A 19,196-nucleotide genomic window follows, 5' to 3' on the forward strand; every position below is an offset into this window, starting at 1 on the left:
CTTTATCCAGTCTATCGTTGATGGGCATTTAGGTTGGTTCCAGGTCTTAGCTATTGTGAATTGAGCTGCAATAAACATTAGGGTGCAGACCGCTTTTTTGTTTGCCAATTTAAATTCCTTTGGGTAAATTCCAAGGAGTGGGATGGCTGGGTCGAACGGTAGGGTTATCTTCAGGTTTCTGAGGAATCTCCAGACTGACTTCCATAGTGGCTTGACCAGTTTGCATTCCCACCAACAGTGGGTTAGTGTCCCTTTTTCCCCACATCCTCGCCAGCATCTGTTGTTGGTAGATTTCTGCATGTGAGCCATTCTAACCGGGGTGAGGTGAAACCTCATTGTGGTTTTGATTTGCATTTCCCTGATTGCTAATGACCTTGAACATTTTTTCATGTGCCTGTTGGCCATTTGGATTTCCTCTTTTGAAAAATGTCTATTGAGGTCCTTGGCCCATCTCTTAAGTGGGTTGTTGGTTTTGTTGTTGTGGAGTTTCTTGATCTCTTTGTAGATTCTGGTTATTAACCCTTTATCTGTTGCATAGTTTGCAAATATTTTTTCCCATTCTGTCAGTTGTCTTTTCACTCTCCTGACTGTTTCTTTTGCAGTACAGAAACTTCTCAATTTGATGCAATCCCAATAGTTGATTTTGGCTTTGACTGCCTGTGCCTCCCGGGTCTTTTCCAGAAACTCTTTGCCTGTGCCAATATCTTGAAGGGTTTCTCCAATGTTCTCTAGTAACTTGATGGTGTCAGGTCGTAGATTTAGGTCTTTAATCCATGTTGAGTGGATTTTTGTGTAAGGTGTAAGGTAGGGGTCTTGCTTCATGATTCTGCACGTGGAAATCCAATTTTCCCAGCACCATTTATTGAATAGACTGTCCTTGCTCCAGGAATTAGTTTTAGATCCTTGATCAAATATAAGTTGGCTGTAGATGTTTGGGTTGATTTCTGGTGTTTCAATTCTGTTCCATTGGTCTATCCATCTGTTTCTGTACCAGTACCATACTGTTTTAATTACAACTGCCCTGTAGTATGTCCTGAAATCTGGTATTGTGATGCCTCCGGCTTTGTTCAAAGAACTCTACTAAGAGACTATTGGAACTCATAGAAGAGTTTGGCAAAGTAGCAGGGTATAAAATCAATGCACAAAAATCAACAGCCTTTGTATACACAGACAATGCCATGGCTGAGGAAGAACTTCTAAGATCAATCCCATTCACAATAGCTACAAAAACAATCAAATACCTTGGAATAAACTTAACCAAAGACGTTAAAGATCTCTACGATGAAAATTACAAAACCTTAAAGAAAGAAATAGAAGAGGATACCAAGAAATGGAAAAATCTTCCATGCTCATGGATTGGAAGAATCAATATCATCAAAATGTCCATTCTCCCAAAAGCAATTTACAGATTCAATGCAATACCAATCAAGATACCGAAGACCTTCTTCTCAGATCTGGAAAAAATGGTGCTGAAATTTATATGGAGGCACAAGAGACCTCGAATAGCTGAACACTTTTTTCAAATGTCTGTTAGCCATTTAAATTTGCTCTCTTGAAAAATGCCTATTCAAGTCCTTTGTACATTTCTTAACTGGATTGTTTGTTTTGTTAAATTTCTTGAGCTCTTTATAGATTCTAGATATATATTTTTCTAATATATTTTATTTGACAAGTAGAGTTATAGACAGAGATAGAGAGGTCTTCCTTCCATTGGTTCACTCCCTAAATGACCACTACAGCCGGTGCTGCGCCAATCTGAAGCCAGGAGCCAGGTGCTTCTTCCTGGTCTCCCATGCGGGTGCAGGGGCCCAAGCACTTGGGCCATCCTTCACTGCCCTCCTGGGCCACAGCAGAGAGCTAGACTGGAAAAGGAGCAAGTGGGACTAGAACCCGGAGCCCATATGGGATGCTGGCACCACAGGCAGAGGATTAACCAAGTGAGCCATGGCACCAGCCCCCAATAGACTCTAGATATTAATCCTTTATCAACTGCATAGTTTGCAAATATTTTCTCCCATTCTATCAGTTGCCTCTTCACAGTGCTGAGTGTTTCTTTTGCAGTGCAATCCCATTTGTCAATTTTGACCTGTGCTTCTGGGGTCTTTTCCAAGAAGTCTTTGCCTGTGCCAAGGTCTACCAGAGTTTCCCCAATGTTCTATAGTAATTTGATATTATCAGGTCATAGATTTAGGTCTTTGTTCTGTTTTGAATGAATTTTAGAGTGAGATGTAAGGTCGGGATCTTGTTTCATACTTTGGCACACAGAGATCCCGTTGTCCCAGCACCATTTGTCAAAGAGACTGTCCTTGCTCTATGGGTGGATTTTAGCTCCTTTGTTTGTAGATGTGTGGATTGATTTCTGGAGTCTGTTCTGTTCCATTGGTCTACATGTCTCTCTTTGTGCCAGTACCAGGTTGTTTTGATTATAACTGCCCCACAGTATGTCTTGAAATCTGATATTTTGATGCCTCCAATTTGTTTTTGTTGTATTAGATATTTGGGGTCTGTTGTGTTTCCATATGAATTTTAAAATTTTTCTAGATCTGAAAAGAATGTATTTTGATTAGGAATTCATAGAATCTGTAAATTATTTTCAGTAGTATGGACATTTTGATGGTGTTGATTCTTCCAATACATAAATATGGAAGATTTTTCCATTTTTTGTGTCTTCTTCTATTTCTTTCTTTAGTATTTTGTAATTTTCATTATAGAGATCTTTTATCACCTTAATTAAATTTTTCCAAGGTATTTAATAATTTGGTAGATATTGTGAATGGGTCTGATATTTAAAGTTCTTTCTCAGCCATGGTATTGTCTATGTATAAAAGGCTATTGATTTTTGTGTGTTAATTTTATATCCTACCATTTTAATATAGTCTTTTATGAGTTCCAATAATCTCTTAGTGGAGTCTTTTGGATCCCCTGTATATAGAACTATGTCATCTGCAAATAGGGATAGTTTGACTTCCTCCTTCCCAATTTGTATCCCTTTGATTTCTTTTTCTTGCCTAATGGCTCTGGCTAAAATTTCCAGGACTATATTGAATAGCAATGGTGAGAGTGGACATCCTTGTCTGGCTCTGAATCTTAGGGGGAACATTTCCAACTTTTCCCAATTCAATATGATACTAGCTGTGGGGTTGTCATAGATTGCCTTTATTGTGTTAGGCAGTGTTCCTTCTATACTAGTTTGCTTAAGATTTTCATCATGAAAGGGTTTTGTATTTTATCAAATGCTTTCTCTGCAACTACTGACATAGCTGTATAGTTTTTGCTTTTCAGTTTGTGTTAATGAGATGTATGCTTTAATGATTTTTGAATGTTGAACCATCTCCGCATATCAGAGATAAATCCCACTTGGTCTGGGTGAATGATCTTTTTGATGTGTTTTTTGGATCCAATTAGCTAGTGTTTTGTTGAGGATTTTTGTATCTATGTTCACCAGGGGTATTGTTCTATAGTTCTCTGTCTCTGTTGTATCTTTTTGTTGTTTAGGAATTAAGGTGATGCTGATTTCATAGAAGGATTTTGGGAGGATTTTCCTCCCTTTTAATTGTTTTGAATAGCTTGAGAAGAATTAGAATTAGTTCTTTAAATGTCTGGTAGGATTCAGCAGGGAAGCCATCTGGTCCTGAGCTTTTCTTCATTAGGAGGGGTCTTTATTACTGATTCAAACTCCATCTTGGTCATTGGTCTGTTCTATGTCTTCATGACTCAATTTTGATAGATTGCATGTTTCCAGGAATCTACATGTTTCTTTAGGCTTCCTAATTTGTTGGTATACAGCTATTTGTAGTAATTCCTGATGATTCTTTTTATTTCTGTGGTATCTGTTGTTACATTTCCTTTTTCTTTTTTATTTCATTGATTTAGATCTTCTCTTGCTTTTTTTGTTAGTTGGGCCAATGGTGTGCCAATTTTATTTTCTCAGAAAACCAGCTCATCTTTTCACTGAACTTTTGTAGTTTATTTTTCAATTGTGTTTATTTCTTCTCTAATTTTAATTATTTTTTTCCTCCTACTAATTTTGAGTTTGGTTTGTTCTTGTTTTTATAGGTACTTGAGATGCATTGCTAGCTCATTTATTTGGTATATTTCCAATTTCTTGATGTAGGCACAATTGCTATAAACTTTGCTGCTTAACATTGCTTTTGCTGTATCCTATAAATTTTGATACATTGTATTGTCATCTTCATTCGTTTCCAAAAATTTTTGATTTTTCTTTTGATTTCTTCTATGACCTACTGTTCATTCAGAAGCATGTTGTTCAGTCTCCATATGTTTGCATATGTTCTAGAGATTCTTGAGTTGCTGATTTTGAGCTTCATTCAATTGTGGTCAGAGAAGATGCATGGTATGTTTTTTTTTAATTTGCTGAGATTTGCTTTATTGCCTAGCATATGATCTATACTAGAGAAAGTTCAATGCACCAATAAGAAGAATGTATATTCTGCAACTGTGGGATGAAAAGTTCTGCAGATATCAGTTAGGTTCATTTGGTTCACAGTGTCGATTAGCTCTGTTGTTTGTTGATTTTCTATCTAGTTGATCTGTCCATTGTTGAAAGTGGGGTGCTGAAGTTCCCCATTCCTATTGTATTGGAGTCTGTGTCTCCCTTTAGATCCATTAACATTTGTTTCAAATAACAAGGCACCCTGTATTTGGTACATAGACATTTATTATAGTCACATCTTCCTGTTGAATTAATCCCTTAATCATTACATGGTGCCTTCTTTGTCTCTTTTAACAGTTTCTCTTTTTAAAGATTTTTATTTATTTATTTGAAAGGCAGAGTTAGAGAGAGGGGAGGTGGGGGTAGAGGGAGAGGTGTAGGTTTTTCACCTACTGGCTCACTCCCCAAATGGCCACAACAGCCGGAGCTGAGCCAATATGAAGCCAGGAGATCCTTCCAGCTCTCCCATGTGGGTGCAGAGGCCTAAGGACTTGGCCCATCTTTCACGGCTCTCCCAGGCCGTGGTAGAGAGCTGGATTAGAAGTGGTGCAGCCAGGACTTGAATCAGTGCCCCATGGGGTGTTGGCACTGCAGCCGGCAGCTTGACCCACTACACCACAGCGCTGGCCGCTTAACAGTTTCTTGTCTTAAAATCTGTTGGCATGGAGTATCTTTTTCCATCCTTTCATATTCAGTCTGCATCTATCTTTGTTTATGAGGTGCATTTCTTGCAGGCAGCAAATAGACGGGTCTTGTTTTTCATTTCAGCCAGTCTGTATCTTTTAACTGGAGTGTTTAGGACATTTACATTCAAGATTACTACTGACAAGTAGCAACTCAGCCCTGCCATTTTTCCATAAATATTCCTTTTGTTTGCCTTGGGTTTCTTTTGTACTTTTACTGGGAGATTTACTGTCTTTACATTCTTTCATAATAATGACTCTCTTTCTGTGTTTCTGTGTGTAGTACATCCTTAAGTATCTTTTCTAAGTCTGAATGAATGGTGAAAAAGTCTTTCAACCTCTGTTTGTTATGGAATGTCTTTATTTAGCATTCATTAATAAATGAGAGCTTTGCAGGGTATAGTATTCTGGGTTGACAGTTTTATTTTTTTTTTAACTTTTATTTAATGAATATAAATTTCCAAAGTACGATTTATGGATTACAATAGCTTCCCCCACATACCGTCCCTCCCACCCACTACCCTCCCCTTTCCCACTCCCTCTCCCCTTCATTCACATCAAGATTCATTTTCGATTATCTTAATATACAGAAGATCAGCTTAGTATACATTAAGTAAGGATTTCAACAGTTTGCTCTCACACAGAAACATAAAGTGAAAAATAATAGATGATTTTTTTAAGTGATGATGAAATCAGATCAGACATATTGTCATGTTTAATACCAGTGAGAGTCAAGTTGGGAGTTGATATTTTTTTTTTTTACAGAGGATCAGTTTAGTATACATTAAGTAAAGATTTCAACAGTTTGCACCCCCATGAAAACACAAAGTGAAATATATTGTTTGAGTACTCGTTATAGCATTAAATCTCAATACACAGCACATTAAGGACAGAGATCCTACATGAGGAGTAAGTGCACAGTGACTCCTGTTGTTGACTTTACCAATTGACACTCCTGTCTATGGCATCAGTAATCTCCCTATGCTCCGGTCATGAGTTTCCAAGGCTATGGAAGCCCTCTGAGTTTTCCGATTCTTATCTTGTTTAGACAAGGTCATAGTCAAAGTGGAGGTTCTCTCCTCCCTTCAGAGAAAGGTACCTCCTTCTTTGAAGACCTGTGCTTTCCACTGGGATCTCACTCGCAGAGATCTTTTGCCAGAGTGTCTTGGCTTCCCATGCCTGAAATACTCTCATGGGCTTTTCAGCCAGATCTGAATGCCTTTAGGGCTGATTCTGATTTTTTTCATTTAAGACTTAAACTATGTCTCTCCATTCTCTCCCAGCCTGTAGAGTATCTGATGAGATGTCAGCTGTGAGTCTAATTGGAGATCCTCTGAAAACAATCTGGCATTTCTCTCATGCACATTTTAGTATCTTTATGTTTTCTGTTGAAAATTTGACTACAATATGTCATGGGGAAGAACTTTTCTGGTCATGTCTATTAGGAGTTCTATATGCTTCCTGTATTTGAACATCATTTCTTTAACCAGATTGGGAAAGTTTCTGTAATTATTTCACTAAATAGGTCTTCTAAACCATTCTCTCTTTCCATGCCTTCAGAATCTTCTAAGATCTGTTTCTGGATCATTTTATAGTATCCGATAAATCTCCAACCCTGTTTATAATTTTTCTAATTTCTTTTTTTTTTTTTTTTTTGGTCTCACTGAAAAATTTCCAAAGATTTGTCTTCTAGCTTGGATATTCTTTCATTTGCCTCACCAAGATGGTTGTTAAGACTTCTACCACATATTTTATTTGACCTATTGAATTCTCCATTTCTAATATTTCATTATGATTTCTCTTTAAAACCTCAATTTTGTAGAAAATTTTTTCATTCATGTCATGTATGGGCTTCTTTAATTCATGGATTTGCTTCTCATTGCTTCTTAGTAATCCTATGATTAATCTTTTCAATTCTGTTTCAGACATTTCATCAGTCTCTTCATCTTTGCATTCTAATATTGAAGTGTTGTATTCCTTTTTGGGGGGTGGTCATGTTGTCTTTAATTTTGTTTCTTGAAGTTTTGCATTTATTTTTAGGCATTTGTGGAGATACTTATTGGTTTTTTCCTCTGATGGCTTTTATCTTTGAACTATACCTCTGTAGCTTAGTGGAGGGTCTGCTCCTTCAGTGAATACTCAGAGGTGATTGTTGGATGTGGCCAGAGAGCTCTGATCAGTGTTCCAGGATGGGGCAAGTATCCAGAGTTACACCCAAGTTGGGCATGGAAGATCTCTTGTTAACAGAAGGAAGGGGGTGTATGGTCACCTCTATTGGCATAATCATACCCTCACCTCCTCTCTTCCAAGGTGATCAATGCCCAGGTGTCAGCCCTCAGTGAGTGTGATACTCATCCATGCTTGCATGAACTACACATAAGATCTGTGCAGTCTTCCGTGTGAACATGGATCCTGCTGCAACAAGCCACCCCAGGCAATCGGGGAGCTCAGAGCATGTGGATCCGCACACAGTGATTGCCCAGAGACCCAGCTACACCCTGTGCCTTCTCATGCAGTCACAGAGTTTCCACAGTCTCAACACTCAGGGCTCCCACAGTCACAGGGTACAGAGGGGATCCACGCTGCCCCACTACCCTGTCCCAACCCGAGAAGCTGGGATGTTCCCAGAGCCAGCTGCCTGTGGATGCTCCACCTAGGTAGTTTGAGCCCTGGAACTTGTGATATAAGGAGAAGCCTGAGGCTTCTCCATAGTCATATGTGGGTGCCCAGCCAGCCCCCTGCCCGTCTTCCCAGCCAGACTCAGAGTCAGTGTGGAGAGCAGAGTTTTCCCTGGATCATATGCATGCACAATATCCACTGGCCACAGCCCTGCTCATTTCACCATCATGCTGGGCACATACAAGAGTCTCTGCGCTTGAGAAGGTCTCCTTCTCCCCACCCATGGCTGGGTACTCAGGGCCGCTGTGGTTGCCTCTGCTGACAAGACAGCAACTGTCCCTGCCCAATTGCTGGGTGCACTCTGGGTGCACCACTGCTACCTGCTTATGCCAAAATGGCACCCGTCCTCTCTCAGCTGGTTGCCAGGTGCCATTGTGGGGGGGAATGGGAAGAGAGAAACGTGCCCCTTTCCTTTTTCTCTGGGTGAGTAGGCACCCTGTTGTTGTCAGGACTGTGGGCTGGACGCAAAGACAGTGTAGTCTGCCAGGTTCTCCCTCTGGCTATATCACCAGTGGCATGGGCCAGTGCAGTCTGATCTGTCCTTGCTCTCCAAAGCTGGCCCTTTCTCTGACTCAGGGCTGCTGGAGTCCTTTGTTGTATCCGTGCTCATTGACGAGTGTCTGCACCTCCCACACAGACCATGGCATCTCTCCTGCAGAATCTCCATTGCAGTTTTCCTTCCCTCCAACTCTCCCCCTAAGGATGCTCGCTCGCTTGCTCTCTCTCTCTCTCGCCTAGACTAGAGCAGATTGACCTGTTGCTCTTCCACCATGTTGGAATCCTCTCTCTCTCTCTCTCTCTCTCTCTCTCTCTCTCTCTCTCTGTTTCTCTCTGTGTGTCCGCCTCTTGGAGAAACACATTTCTTAAAACTTGGGCTGTAATAACTTCTGTAGCACTAAATCAACACCCAGTAAGTTCCAGGTTTGCCACCCCCGTCTGTCAGAGATGAGCCAGTCTCTCAGAGTTTAGTCTGCCTACTGTGCACCTGTAGTGATGACCTCATAATTGTCCTGCTGGGGAGGAGAACCGGCAAATATGGCTTGCCTCTGGCCTAGGCACTCTGCATGTGGCCTCTTGTTTAATGTACAGATTAAGTTTATGCCAAATGTATATGTTTATTAAGTTCTGCCAATTTAATAAAATGTGTTGATGTGTAATGACTATAGCTGTCACAAAGTGCAGACTTTTTACAATGGATTAGAAAAATCCGACTTCACTATTCAAAGCATTGGCAGTCACTCTACCTGCTCTTTTCACAAAACTTCATATTTCATTCCTCTTCCTGGGCTCAAGGTAGATTCCTTGGTGCAACCCCCTCCTCACTCCTCTTGGCACAATGGCTGTGCTTTCCTCACTGGATTGATTTCAGTGCTTGAGCAGCTTCCCATGGCTTGAGAGTATGTTGTGCATCACCTCCAAACCTCCCGATGTCTACTGCCTTTGTGGCCCACCCTGGGGAGGCAGTGCTATAGGAAAGTTACCTGTATCTGAGCAAAGACCCAAAACCAATACAGATTGCAATGGCTTAGATGTCTTTGATGCAAAATAAGGCACAACTTGTGTTACAAAACTGATTTCTTCCTAGAAGCCAACAGTCAAGCTGGCTCTCTCTTCTTAGATAAAAGAGCTCCTGATGGATAAAGAAGCTGCTGAGTACTTTGTGAAGCTCCACGTCATTGCTGGGCAGTTGAGCACTGAGAGGCTGACCACCATGGATACCTTCTACACCTTGACTGGGAAGTCGGGGGAAATCTTCAGTGATAAGGTAAGGTGTCTCTCTGATTCGTCACTCCCAGAGCCGAATCGTCCCCTAAGCCAAGCTATAGCCTTCTCTTTCCTTCTGTTTGGGTTTCTAAAAGGCTCCAAAGAACTTCTTTCTTTATTTCTTGTTTGCCAAACACTTCCCAACATAGGAAGAAGCAGAGAAACACCAGGGAGGGTCAGAGACGATGGGGTGGACCGCTAACACAAGGGTGTTGCCAAGTGTTTGATTGGGGTTGGTCTGATTCTGTGTTCAAGGCAGCAGTCATCCAGCTGCCAGCAGGAAGAGAAAGATTGCTGTAACCTGTTTCCTGGAAGCCTCCGCACAAGGCCAGATCAGCATTCCCCTTGGCAAAAGAAATGGATGTTGTTTGTTTTAGATTGCTGGGGGTGATCCATCTCCCCCAACTTCACATTCCGTTTCTCCAGTGCCACTAATTCTGTTTGCTTTTTAAATAAAATGCTCTCCTCCCCCTCCTTTTGTGACTTTTGGGAGCTGGAAGCAAGTGTTTAACTGCAGAATGTGGACATCTGGACTATGACCAATACTGTTGCATTTCACCAGATAGTGATAGTTAGTAGATCATTGAGCTTTTGTTCACTGCAAAGTCCGTCGATGACTATTTGTGTTATATAAGAGTACAAAGAACCCTGTGAAGGAGGCCCTATCATCATTCCTGTTTTTCCTGTGGGGAAAATGTAGAAGTCACACAGTACATGCCACAGCCAGGATTTAAATACAAGTCTACCTAACTCCAAAGGCTGTATCCTTAACCAGTTCTATACTGTGTGTATGAGGATGGATGGATGGAGAGATGAGTGTTTGCAGAGGTGGGTGGATGAATGGATAGAAAGGACATACATGTATTTGCTCATTCATTCAACAAATATTTAGTAAGTCTAATTTGCAGAAGATACATGGGAAGAAGAAGGAATTAGCTTCCAATTATTCATTCAACAAGTACATTTTTGTTTTGTGCCCTCTCTGTGCATACAAGTGATGAACTCACAGCAGATTGAAGGGTTTGCAGTCTCCAGAAAGAAGTTTTGTTCTGCCTTTCCCACATTTAGATTTGATATTTATTATGGCTTCACCTGTTATTTCATCCAATCTTAATGAAAAACCTGTGAGGCCAACCAAGCAGAGACCTTGATCCCCTTGTGAGATTAAATTGCTTCTCCAAAAATCATATCATCAATAAGTAACGGAACCCAAGGATTCAGGACTTCTGACTTCTAGTCCAGTATCTGCTCCTTCCAGGATACCACATGAATTTTATCTTTCTTTGTTTTTTTAGGACAATGACCTAAAGCTTAAACTCCATGAAGCCACAAATACAGTAAAAATTATAGAAGGAAACATAATTGCTTCCAATGGACTCTTGCACATCCTTGATAGAGCCATGGACAAGATAGCACCCACATTTGAGAGCAACACTGAGGTGAGATATTTCAGGTACAAGTGACTTCAGTGCAAATCCATCTTCAGAGAGTCACATTCACAAAGAAAGTATTTTCCAGCATCATGTGCTTATCCTAGGATCTCAAGCATAGAGAAGTGGGGATGACTGGTCCATTTCTAATAGAATTCTAAGTATTTCTGCCTAGAGAAAGACATGCAGTACCCATGTGGGAAAGTTCTGGATTTTGTTTATCTCTTTTATGTCACAGAAGATAACAGCCCAGTGACCAGTCATCATTCAAATGTATTCCTTGTGATTTATGTAGAAGGACAGTCCTTGATCAGATAAAATTTATTCCTTCTTAACGTACGTGGTGACGACCAAAGGCTACTTCAGAATACGCAGGTCTGGTTTGCAGCAAACATTTGAATAATGCATTGCAGTTGGCCTGGTCCTTTGGTATATACCCACACTTATGCATAAACTCTGTCTTCAGCATTTTAATGTTAGGGTTTGTGTTTCTTAAAACAACTTTTTTTAACCTGTTTTTAATCAATATGTCTCTCTCTCTTTAGCTAACCATAATGCAAATGCTACAACCAAGATTCAGCAAATTCAGATCTTTGTTGGAGGTATATACTTTTCAAAAATTTATGGAAAATATTTGTGTTACATCTTTTGTATAAGTCACAGGGCACTCAATTATAAATATTTTCTGGGGAATGATTTTGGATGTTTTTCAAAAATAGGTCAGAGATGTAAAATTTCCTTTCTCAAATGCAGGAAACCAGCGTGGGACGTACCTTAGATGAGGATGGGTTTGGCAAACCATATACCATTTTTGTCCCAAGTAATGAAGCACTGGAGAACATGAAGGACGGCACTCTGGATTATCTCCGTTCTCCAGAGGTATTGAACCCTAATTTCTCTGAAGACATTGTGTAAGCATTGCTGCCTCAGTCTGTGTCCATACAGGCTTTTTCTAAATTAGAGATAGCAAATAAGTAGCACACATATCACCACAACCATTCCATAACCAAGGCAGACATCACTAATCAATCCCAGTATTCTAGATGTGTCTCAGTCTTCTTAGTAGAGTTCCAAGTAGCTACTGTCAGTCAGCTAGAGTTGACATGGGATATAAAACCTATTTTGCTATCCTGTATCTACATAGTTGGTTTGATTTGTCCTGACACTTCTAATATTTTCCAAGACTAAAATCAACATTTTAAGTTCCCTACAACTCTAAAACCACCTAGAGAATGAAACCCAAGCTAGCCCGTCCAGGTCCAGGTTTTCCTAAATTTTAAAGGGAATAAACGATATTTTTAGATGCTCCAGATTTGCCTCTCTATTACTTTGGTCTGTCTCCATAACAACTCTCTCCTTATGTATCATGAGACTTCAGTTCTCACATTTTCTCTCTAAAAAGATTATTGGCTGCTTCACACTAGGGTGTAAGTGGCTGAGGCCATTTAAAGTGTTTCTTTTCCCAGGAATAACAGCCATTATCACAGAGCACTTACACTCCTGGCTAATATTTCCCTGGGCCACATAGCAGACGATCTGAGTCTTCTACCTAGGTTAGCCAATCCCAAGCCTGCCTACCCTGCCATATCCATTCCTTTCCATGCAAAGCAAAATTTAGGCCCTATCCCATGCCTTCTTCTCACTCTTCCTGTCTCTTGACCAACCCCAGTGCTTCTCCATGTGGCCCTGAAACGCCCTCTTCTCTTGGAAACCATGGGTAATAAGCGATCTTTTCTTTTTTTTTTTTTTAAGATTTATTTATTTATTTTTATTTGAAAGTCAGTGTTAGAGACAGAGAAGCTTTTGATCTGTTTCACTCCATAAATGGCTGCAATGGCTGGAGCTGAGCCAACCCGAAGCCAGAAGCCAGGAGCTTCTTCTGGGTTTCCCATGTGGATGTAGGGGCCCAAGCTCTTGGGCCATCTTTCCATTGCTTTCCCAGGCCATTAGCAGGGAGTTGGATTGTAAGTGGAGCTGCCTAGACTCAAAATGGTGCCCATGTGTGATGCCGGCACCCCAGGTGGAGGCTTAACCCACTACGCCACAGCTTCAGCCCCATACACTATCTTTTCAATGACAAAACCAGGGAAGAAAGAAATAGCAGCCTTAACCTGAACAGAATGATTGCCAGTTAGGGAATTGTGTTCATTAGAACTTCAGATAGTGAGATGATATGCAGGGTTCTAAGCTTTCCTCCAGGGTCCTTGAAATCATACCACTGTCTTGGTAGTGAGGCAAGACTACCTCTGACTTTATATAGATCTGCATTGACTATGATGGGAGGAGATTCCAAAATCTTGAAAGATAGTGATCGCCAAACTTTAGTGTGGTGTAGGAATCACCGATAGAACTTGTCCAAATGGCAAATTCCAGAGCCTCACCCAAGCTCCTGGTTGAGTGGCACTAGCAAGAGTCCAAGAAATAGGTTTGCTGCTCAGCTTGTCCCCTGCCACACAGTTTTGGGGACCCTGAGCTGTATTGCCTACTTAGTTTAGGAGTTCACATAGAAGAATACTTCTAGGTACCTACAAGGATATCTTGCTTTTGGAAAACTTTGAATTAGAAGAAATTTATCAGGGAGATAAGTCAGAAGGTACTTCTTATATTGCAAACAGGTGTTCATTCTATGAAAGTATTTACTACAAGTTTCCATTGAAAGCTCAAGAATTCCTAAGATGTTCAAACTTGGATGTTACTTTAAATATGATTTACACTCAAGTTCTCTGAAACATCACTGTTGCTGAAAAATCTTACTTCTCCTTAGAACTCATACTTCTATTTACTTTACCTAAAAAAGGATGTTGCTCCCCTGGTGACTTATTCAAATCCTGAGATTATATGACCTCCTTTGGGGCATGGCATCTATATTGGTGAAAATGATTTAAAATCAATAATAAAGGCATTCCTGGCAACTCTTCTGGTACACTTGAGGATAAAATGAAAAATTTTAACTGAAATAGGAAAAAATTAGTCACCTTCTGTCTCTGTCATGTGCCTTTGCTTTATTTCTTACTCGTAACTCCTTTCTTCCTTTTTTTAAAACAGGTAGAGTTATAGACACAGAGAGAGACAGAGAGAAAAGTCTTCCTTCCGTTGGTTCACCCTGCAAATGGCCACTATGGCTGGAACTACACCAATCCAAAGCCAGGAGCCAGGTGCTTCTATCTGGTCTCCCATGTGGATGCAGGAGCCCAAGCACTTGGGCCATCCTCCACTGCCCTCCTGGGCCACAGCAGAGAGCTGGACTAGAAGAGGAGCAACCAGGACTAGAACCCAGTGCCCATATGGGATGCTGGCGCTGCAGGCGGAGGATTAACCAAGTGAGCCATGGCGCCGGCCCCATAATTCCTTTCAATAATGGCTGGGGCTAGCTCAACAGTAGATTCTAAATCCCTCTCCCCAGCTCTGTTCTGAGACCAGCATCTGAAATTGGCCTAGGATTGGAATATTTGCACCATAGCCATGGGCCACTGCTGTACTCCTGGACTTCCCCTTCACCCTGTGGAACCACTTTACCGGCTCAACACTGCTGCTGGCCCTCAGGATAGTTTCAAAGGCTGTTATCTTTTTTTTTTTTTTTTTTTTTTTTTTTGACAGGCAGAGTGGACAGTGAGAGAGAGAGAGACAGACAGAAAGGTCTTCCTTTGCCATTGGTTCACCCTCCAATGGCTGGTGCGCTGCGGCTGGTGCACCATGCTGATGCGATGGCGGGAGCCAGGTACTTCTCCTGGTCTCCCATGGGGTGCAGGACCCAAGCACCTGGGCCATCCTCCACTGCACTCCCTGGCCACAGCAGAGAGCTGGCCTGGAAGAGGGGCAACCGGGACAGAATCCGGCGCCCCGACCAGGACTAGAACCCGGTGTGCCGGCGCAGCAAGGCAGAGGATTAGCCTAGTGAGCCGTGGCGCTGGCCAGCTGTTATCTTTCTACCCACAACAAAGATGTAACTTCAAATCTATGAATCCAGGGCAAGGAATCCAGTGGTTGCAACTTCTGTTTCTTGGTGAGGGGGACAGCAGTCATTTCTGCTTCTCTCCCAGGTTCAGTCTGTGCAGGTTAAAGTTTTCCAGTGAAGAGGCAGCTCCTTCTCCCTCCATCCTCTCACTACCATCCTTTAGCATGATCTTCAGGAAAGAACGGTAGCTGGGAATGATGGGTTTTCCAAGGAGCATGCCCAGTGGGGTGGGGGAGACTGGTCTCATTGGCAGAAGGGTTTCTCCTTCTGCTTTCAGAACAACATGTTTTCTATCAAGTGTGCCTTTTGCCTGAGGCTAAAATTTCCATCCAGAAACCATCTGATCCCTGCAAAGATCCCAGGGCTACTGACCACAAGCCCCAGGTTATGGCTTCGTCACCCAACCAGATAGAAATAAAAGCAAAGGGAGCAAGAAACTTGCCTTTGCCAATTGGTAGATACCATGCCAGTAAAATAGGACAGAGAAAGGTACACTTACAGAGTTTAAGGCCATTTTCACAATTTGGTAATAAAGCTCTCTTTATGCCTCTGGCGCCTTTTCTTAGGCAGAAAGGGCAGGGGGAAGTGAATGTCCCCACAAGGGAAAGAATGCACTGCACCCAAAGGCTCTTCTGCAACAACAGCACCTGCAAGCACAACTTGTTGATCTGAACCAGACTGCGGTGGATTCTTACTGAATGTCAGAGCCATGGCCCCTGGCCAGACAAGACTGCAGAGCACACATGATGGCAAGAGTGATTGACTCCTTGTCCCTTTCATTCTTCTATTGTTAAAAAAAAAGAAGAAGAAGAACCAACACCAATTACTTCCTGAGGCTTTAGAAGCCTATTGTCCAGTTGATAAATTCCTTGCTATAGAACCAGAGGGATGGAAGAGACCCACACCGAGTCCTCTATGTGGCAGGTGAAACTGAGACCCAGGGGTTAAGTGACTTGCTCAAGGTCACACAGAAACAGAACCAGGATTAGAACTTGGGCTCCTGGGCCAGCGCTGTGGCTCACTTGGTTAATCCTCTGGCTGCAGCACTTGCATCCCATATGGGTGCCGGGTTCTAGTCTCAGTTGCTCCTCTTCCAGTCCAGCTCTCTGCTCTGGCCCAGGAAGGCAGTGGAGGATGGCCCAAGTGCTTGCGTACCTGCACCCGCATTGGAGACCAGGAAGAAGTACCTGGCTCCTGGCTTTGGATCGGCGTAGCTCCAGCCATAGTGGCCATTTGGGGGTTGAACCAACAGAAGGAAGACCTTAATCTCTGTCTCTCTCTCTCTCTCACTGTCTAACTCTGTGAAATAAATTTAAAAAAAAAAAAAAAAAGAACTTGGGCTCCTAACATCCAGCTCAGTGCTCCTCCTAGCACTCCTTCCTCCTACTTTTTTCCCCCAAAGAAGCATTTTATTTAAGGAATATAAATTTCATGCATTTCAAAAGTACAACTTTAGGAATATAGTGATTCTTCCCACCATACCCACCCTCCCACCCACACTCCCACCCTTCTCTCCTCTTCCTCTCTCTCCCATCCCCAGTCCCATTCTCCACTAAGATCCATTTTCAATTAACTTTATACACAGAAGATCAACTCTATATGGAGTAAAGAATTCAATATTTTGTGCACACAGACAAACTTCCTCAACAATCGAGACATGAGCTGTTCAAAGTCACTGCATCTTGAAGTTAATTTCACTTTGTTTTTTTAAGAAACTTAATTAGCTTTAAAGAAACACCCAAGTATGATACATCTTTGGTGAGCACTTAGACATAACCATTAATTATGAGACATAAGAATATCCTCCATTTAATACATTAAAATGAAATAAATCTTTGAGAACAAGTTTTACTTGTTTAACTCTCATAATACAACTCTTGGAGGACAGAGGTTCTACATGGGAAGTTAGTGCACAGTGACTCCTTTTGTTAATTCAACAATTTACACTCTTATGTATAATGTCAGTGATCACTTGAGGCTCTTGAAATTAGTTACCTAGGCTATGGAAGCCTTTTGAATCCACAAACTTGTCAGTATTTAGACAAGGCCATAAGCAAAGTAGAAGTTCTCTCCTCCCTTCAGAGAGAAGTACCTCCTTCTTTCATGGCCATTTTTTTCTACTGGGGTCTAAACCACTGAGGTCCTTCATGTAGGACATTTTTTGCAACAGTGTCTTGGTTTTCTTTGCCTGAAATGCTCTCATGAGCTTTTCAGCCAGACCAGAATGACTTAAAGACTGATTCTGAGATCAGAGTGCTACTTAAAGCAATTGTCATTCCATGAATTGGCTGGGTGGACTGTTTTCCATGTTGGAGCATTCACTCCTTTTTAATTCTATTATTGCCAGACAATTTATCCTATTTATATGATCACTTTAACAATCCTATCCATATTATCACTTTAACACTTAAGATGGTATTTTTTCTACCTAGCTTAAGGGGATTTGGGGTCAAATGGCAAGTTTTTAAACTGTACCTTTAGAAGTAAGTCTGGGCCAGCACCATGGCTCACTAGGCTAATCCTTCGCCTGTGGCGCTGGCACCCCGGGTTCTAGTCCCGGTTGGGGCACCAGTTCTGTCCTGGTTGCTCCTCTTCCAGTCCAGCTCTCTGCTGTGGCCTGGGAGGGCAGTGAAGGATGGCCCAAGTGCTTGGGCCCTGTCCCTGCATGGGAGACCAGGAAGAAGTACCTGGCTCCTGGCTTCAGATCAGTACAGCACGCCAGCCATAGTGGCCATTTGGGGGGTGAACCAACAGAAGGAAGACCTTTCTCTCTGTCTCTCTCTCTCACTAGCTCTGCCTGTCAAAAAAAAAAGTCTGTAGGAATATATGCAGAACTATACAGCTTTACAGTTATAAACATCATACATTTCATAATTACAACTTTAGAAACATAATTCTTCCCCACCCTCCCACCCATACTCCCATGTATCTTCCTCCTCCCTCTCCTAGTCTCACTCTTATATTTTACTAAGATCTATTTTCAATTGACTTTATACACTTGTGATTAATTCTGTTACGTAAAGAGTTCAACAACAACAACAAAACTGTTCCTCAACAATCAAGACAAGGGCTGTTCAAGTCATTGCTTCTCAAAGTGTCAATTTCACTTCTACAGATTGCCTTTTAGGTGCTCTGTTAGCTATCACAGGTCAGGGAGAACATATGGTATTTGTCATTTTGAAACTGGTTTATTTTACTAAGTATGTTTTCCAGATTCATCCATTTTATTGCAAATGACCAGATTTCATTATTTTTAGCCATGGTGTAGTATTTCATGGTGTATGTATCCCATAATTTCTTTATCCAGTCTTCTGTTGACAGGCATTTGGGTTGATTCTATGTCTTAGCTATTGTGAATTAAACTGCCATAAACATAGAGGTGCAGATAACTCTTTCATATACTGATTTCATTTTCCTTGGGTAAGTTCCAAGGAGTGGGATAGCTGGGTCATATGGTAGGTCTATATTCAGATTTCTGAGGTATCTCCAAACTGTCTTCCAAGTGGCTTTACCAGTCTACATTCCCACCAACAGATTAGGGTACCTTTTTCCCCAAGTTCTCACCAGCATTTATTGTTTGTTGATTTCTCTATGAAAGCCATTCTAACTGGGGTGAGGGGAAACCTCACTGCTTTTCCCTGATGGCTAGTGATCCTGAGCATTTTTCATGTGTCTGTTAGCCATTTGGATTTTCTTTTTTGAAAAATGTTTAAGTTCTTTGCCCATTTCTTAACTGAGTTGTTTGTTTTGTTGTTCAGTTTCTTGATCTCTTTATATATTCTGTTTACTAATCCTTTATCAGTTTAATAGTTTGCAAATAATTTCCCCCATTCTGTCAATTGCCTCTTCACTTTCCTGAGTGTTTCTTTTGTCGGACAGAAGCTTCTCAATTTAATGTAATCCCATTTGTTGATTTTTGGCTTTGATTGCCTGTGCCTCTGGGGTCTTTTCAAAGTACTCGGTCTATGTAAATGTCTTGCAGGGTTTCTCCAATGTTCTCTAATAATTTGATGGTGTTGGGTCATAGATTTAGGTCTTTAATCCATTTTGAGTAGATTTTTGTGTAAGGTAAGAGTCTTGCTTCATATTTCTGTATGTGAAGATCTAGTTTTCCCAGCACCATTTGTTGAAGAGACTGTTCTTGCTCCAGGGATTGGTTTTAGCTCCTTTGTCAAATAAAAGTTGGTTGTAGATGCTTGGATTAATTTCTGGCACTTCTATTCTATTCCATT

At 41.4% G+C, this 19,196-nt stretch overlaps 1 protein-coding gene across 2 annotated transcripts in view; it reads left to right on the forward strand.

Moving 5' to 3' along the window:
* Nucleotides 1-19,196, forward strand: part of STAB2 (stabilin 2) — a 209,702-nt gene that overhangs the window by 55,105 nt on the left and 135,401 nt on the right. For both annotated transcript variants that reach the window (XM_051845830.2, XM_051845831.2), the window contains 4 exons: nt 9,434-9,580; nt 10,875-11,018; nt 11,555-11,611; nt 11,763-11,888. In XM_051845830.2, coding sequence (XP_051701790.2) covers nt 9,434-9,580; nt 10,875-11,018; nt 11,555-11,611; nt 11,763-11,888 — 474 coding nt within the window. The remainder of the gene's footprint in view (nt 1-9,433; nt 9,581-10,874; nt 11,019-11,554; nt 11,612-11,762; nt 11,889-19,196) is intronic.

The sequence above is a fragment of the Oryctolagus cuniculus genome, chromosome 11, assembly GCF_964237555.1.
Source record: "Oryctolagus cuniculus chromosome 11, mOryCun1.1, whole genome shotgun sequence".
Classification (NCBI taxonomy): domain Eukaryota; kingdom Metazoa; phylum Chordata; class Mammalia; order Lagomorpha; family Leporidae; genus Oryctolagus; species Oryctolagus cuniculus.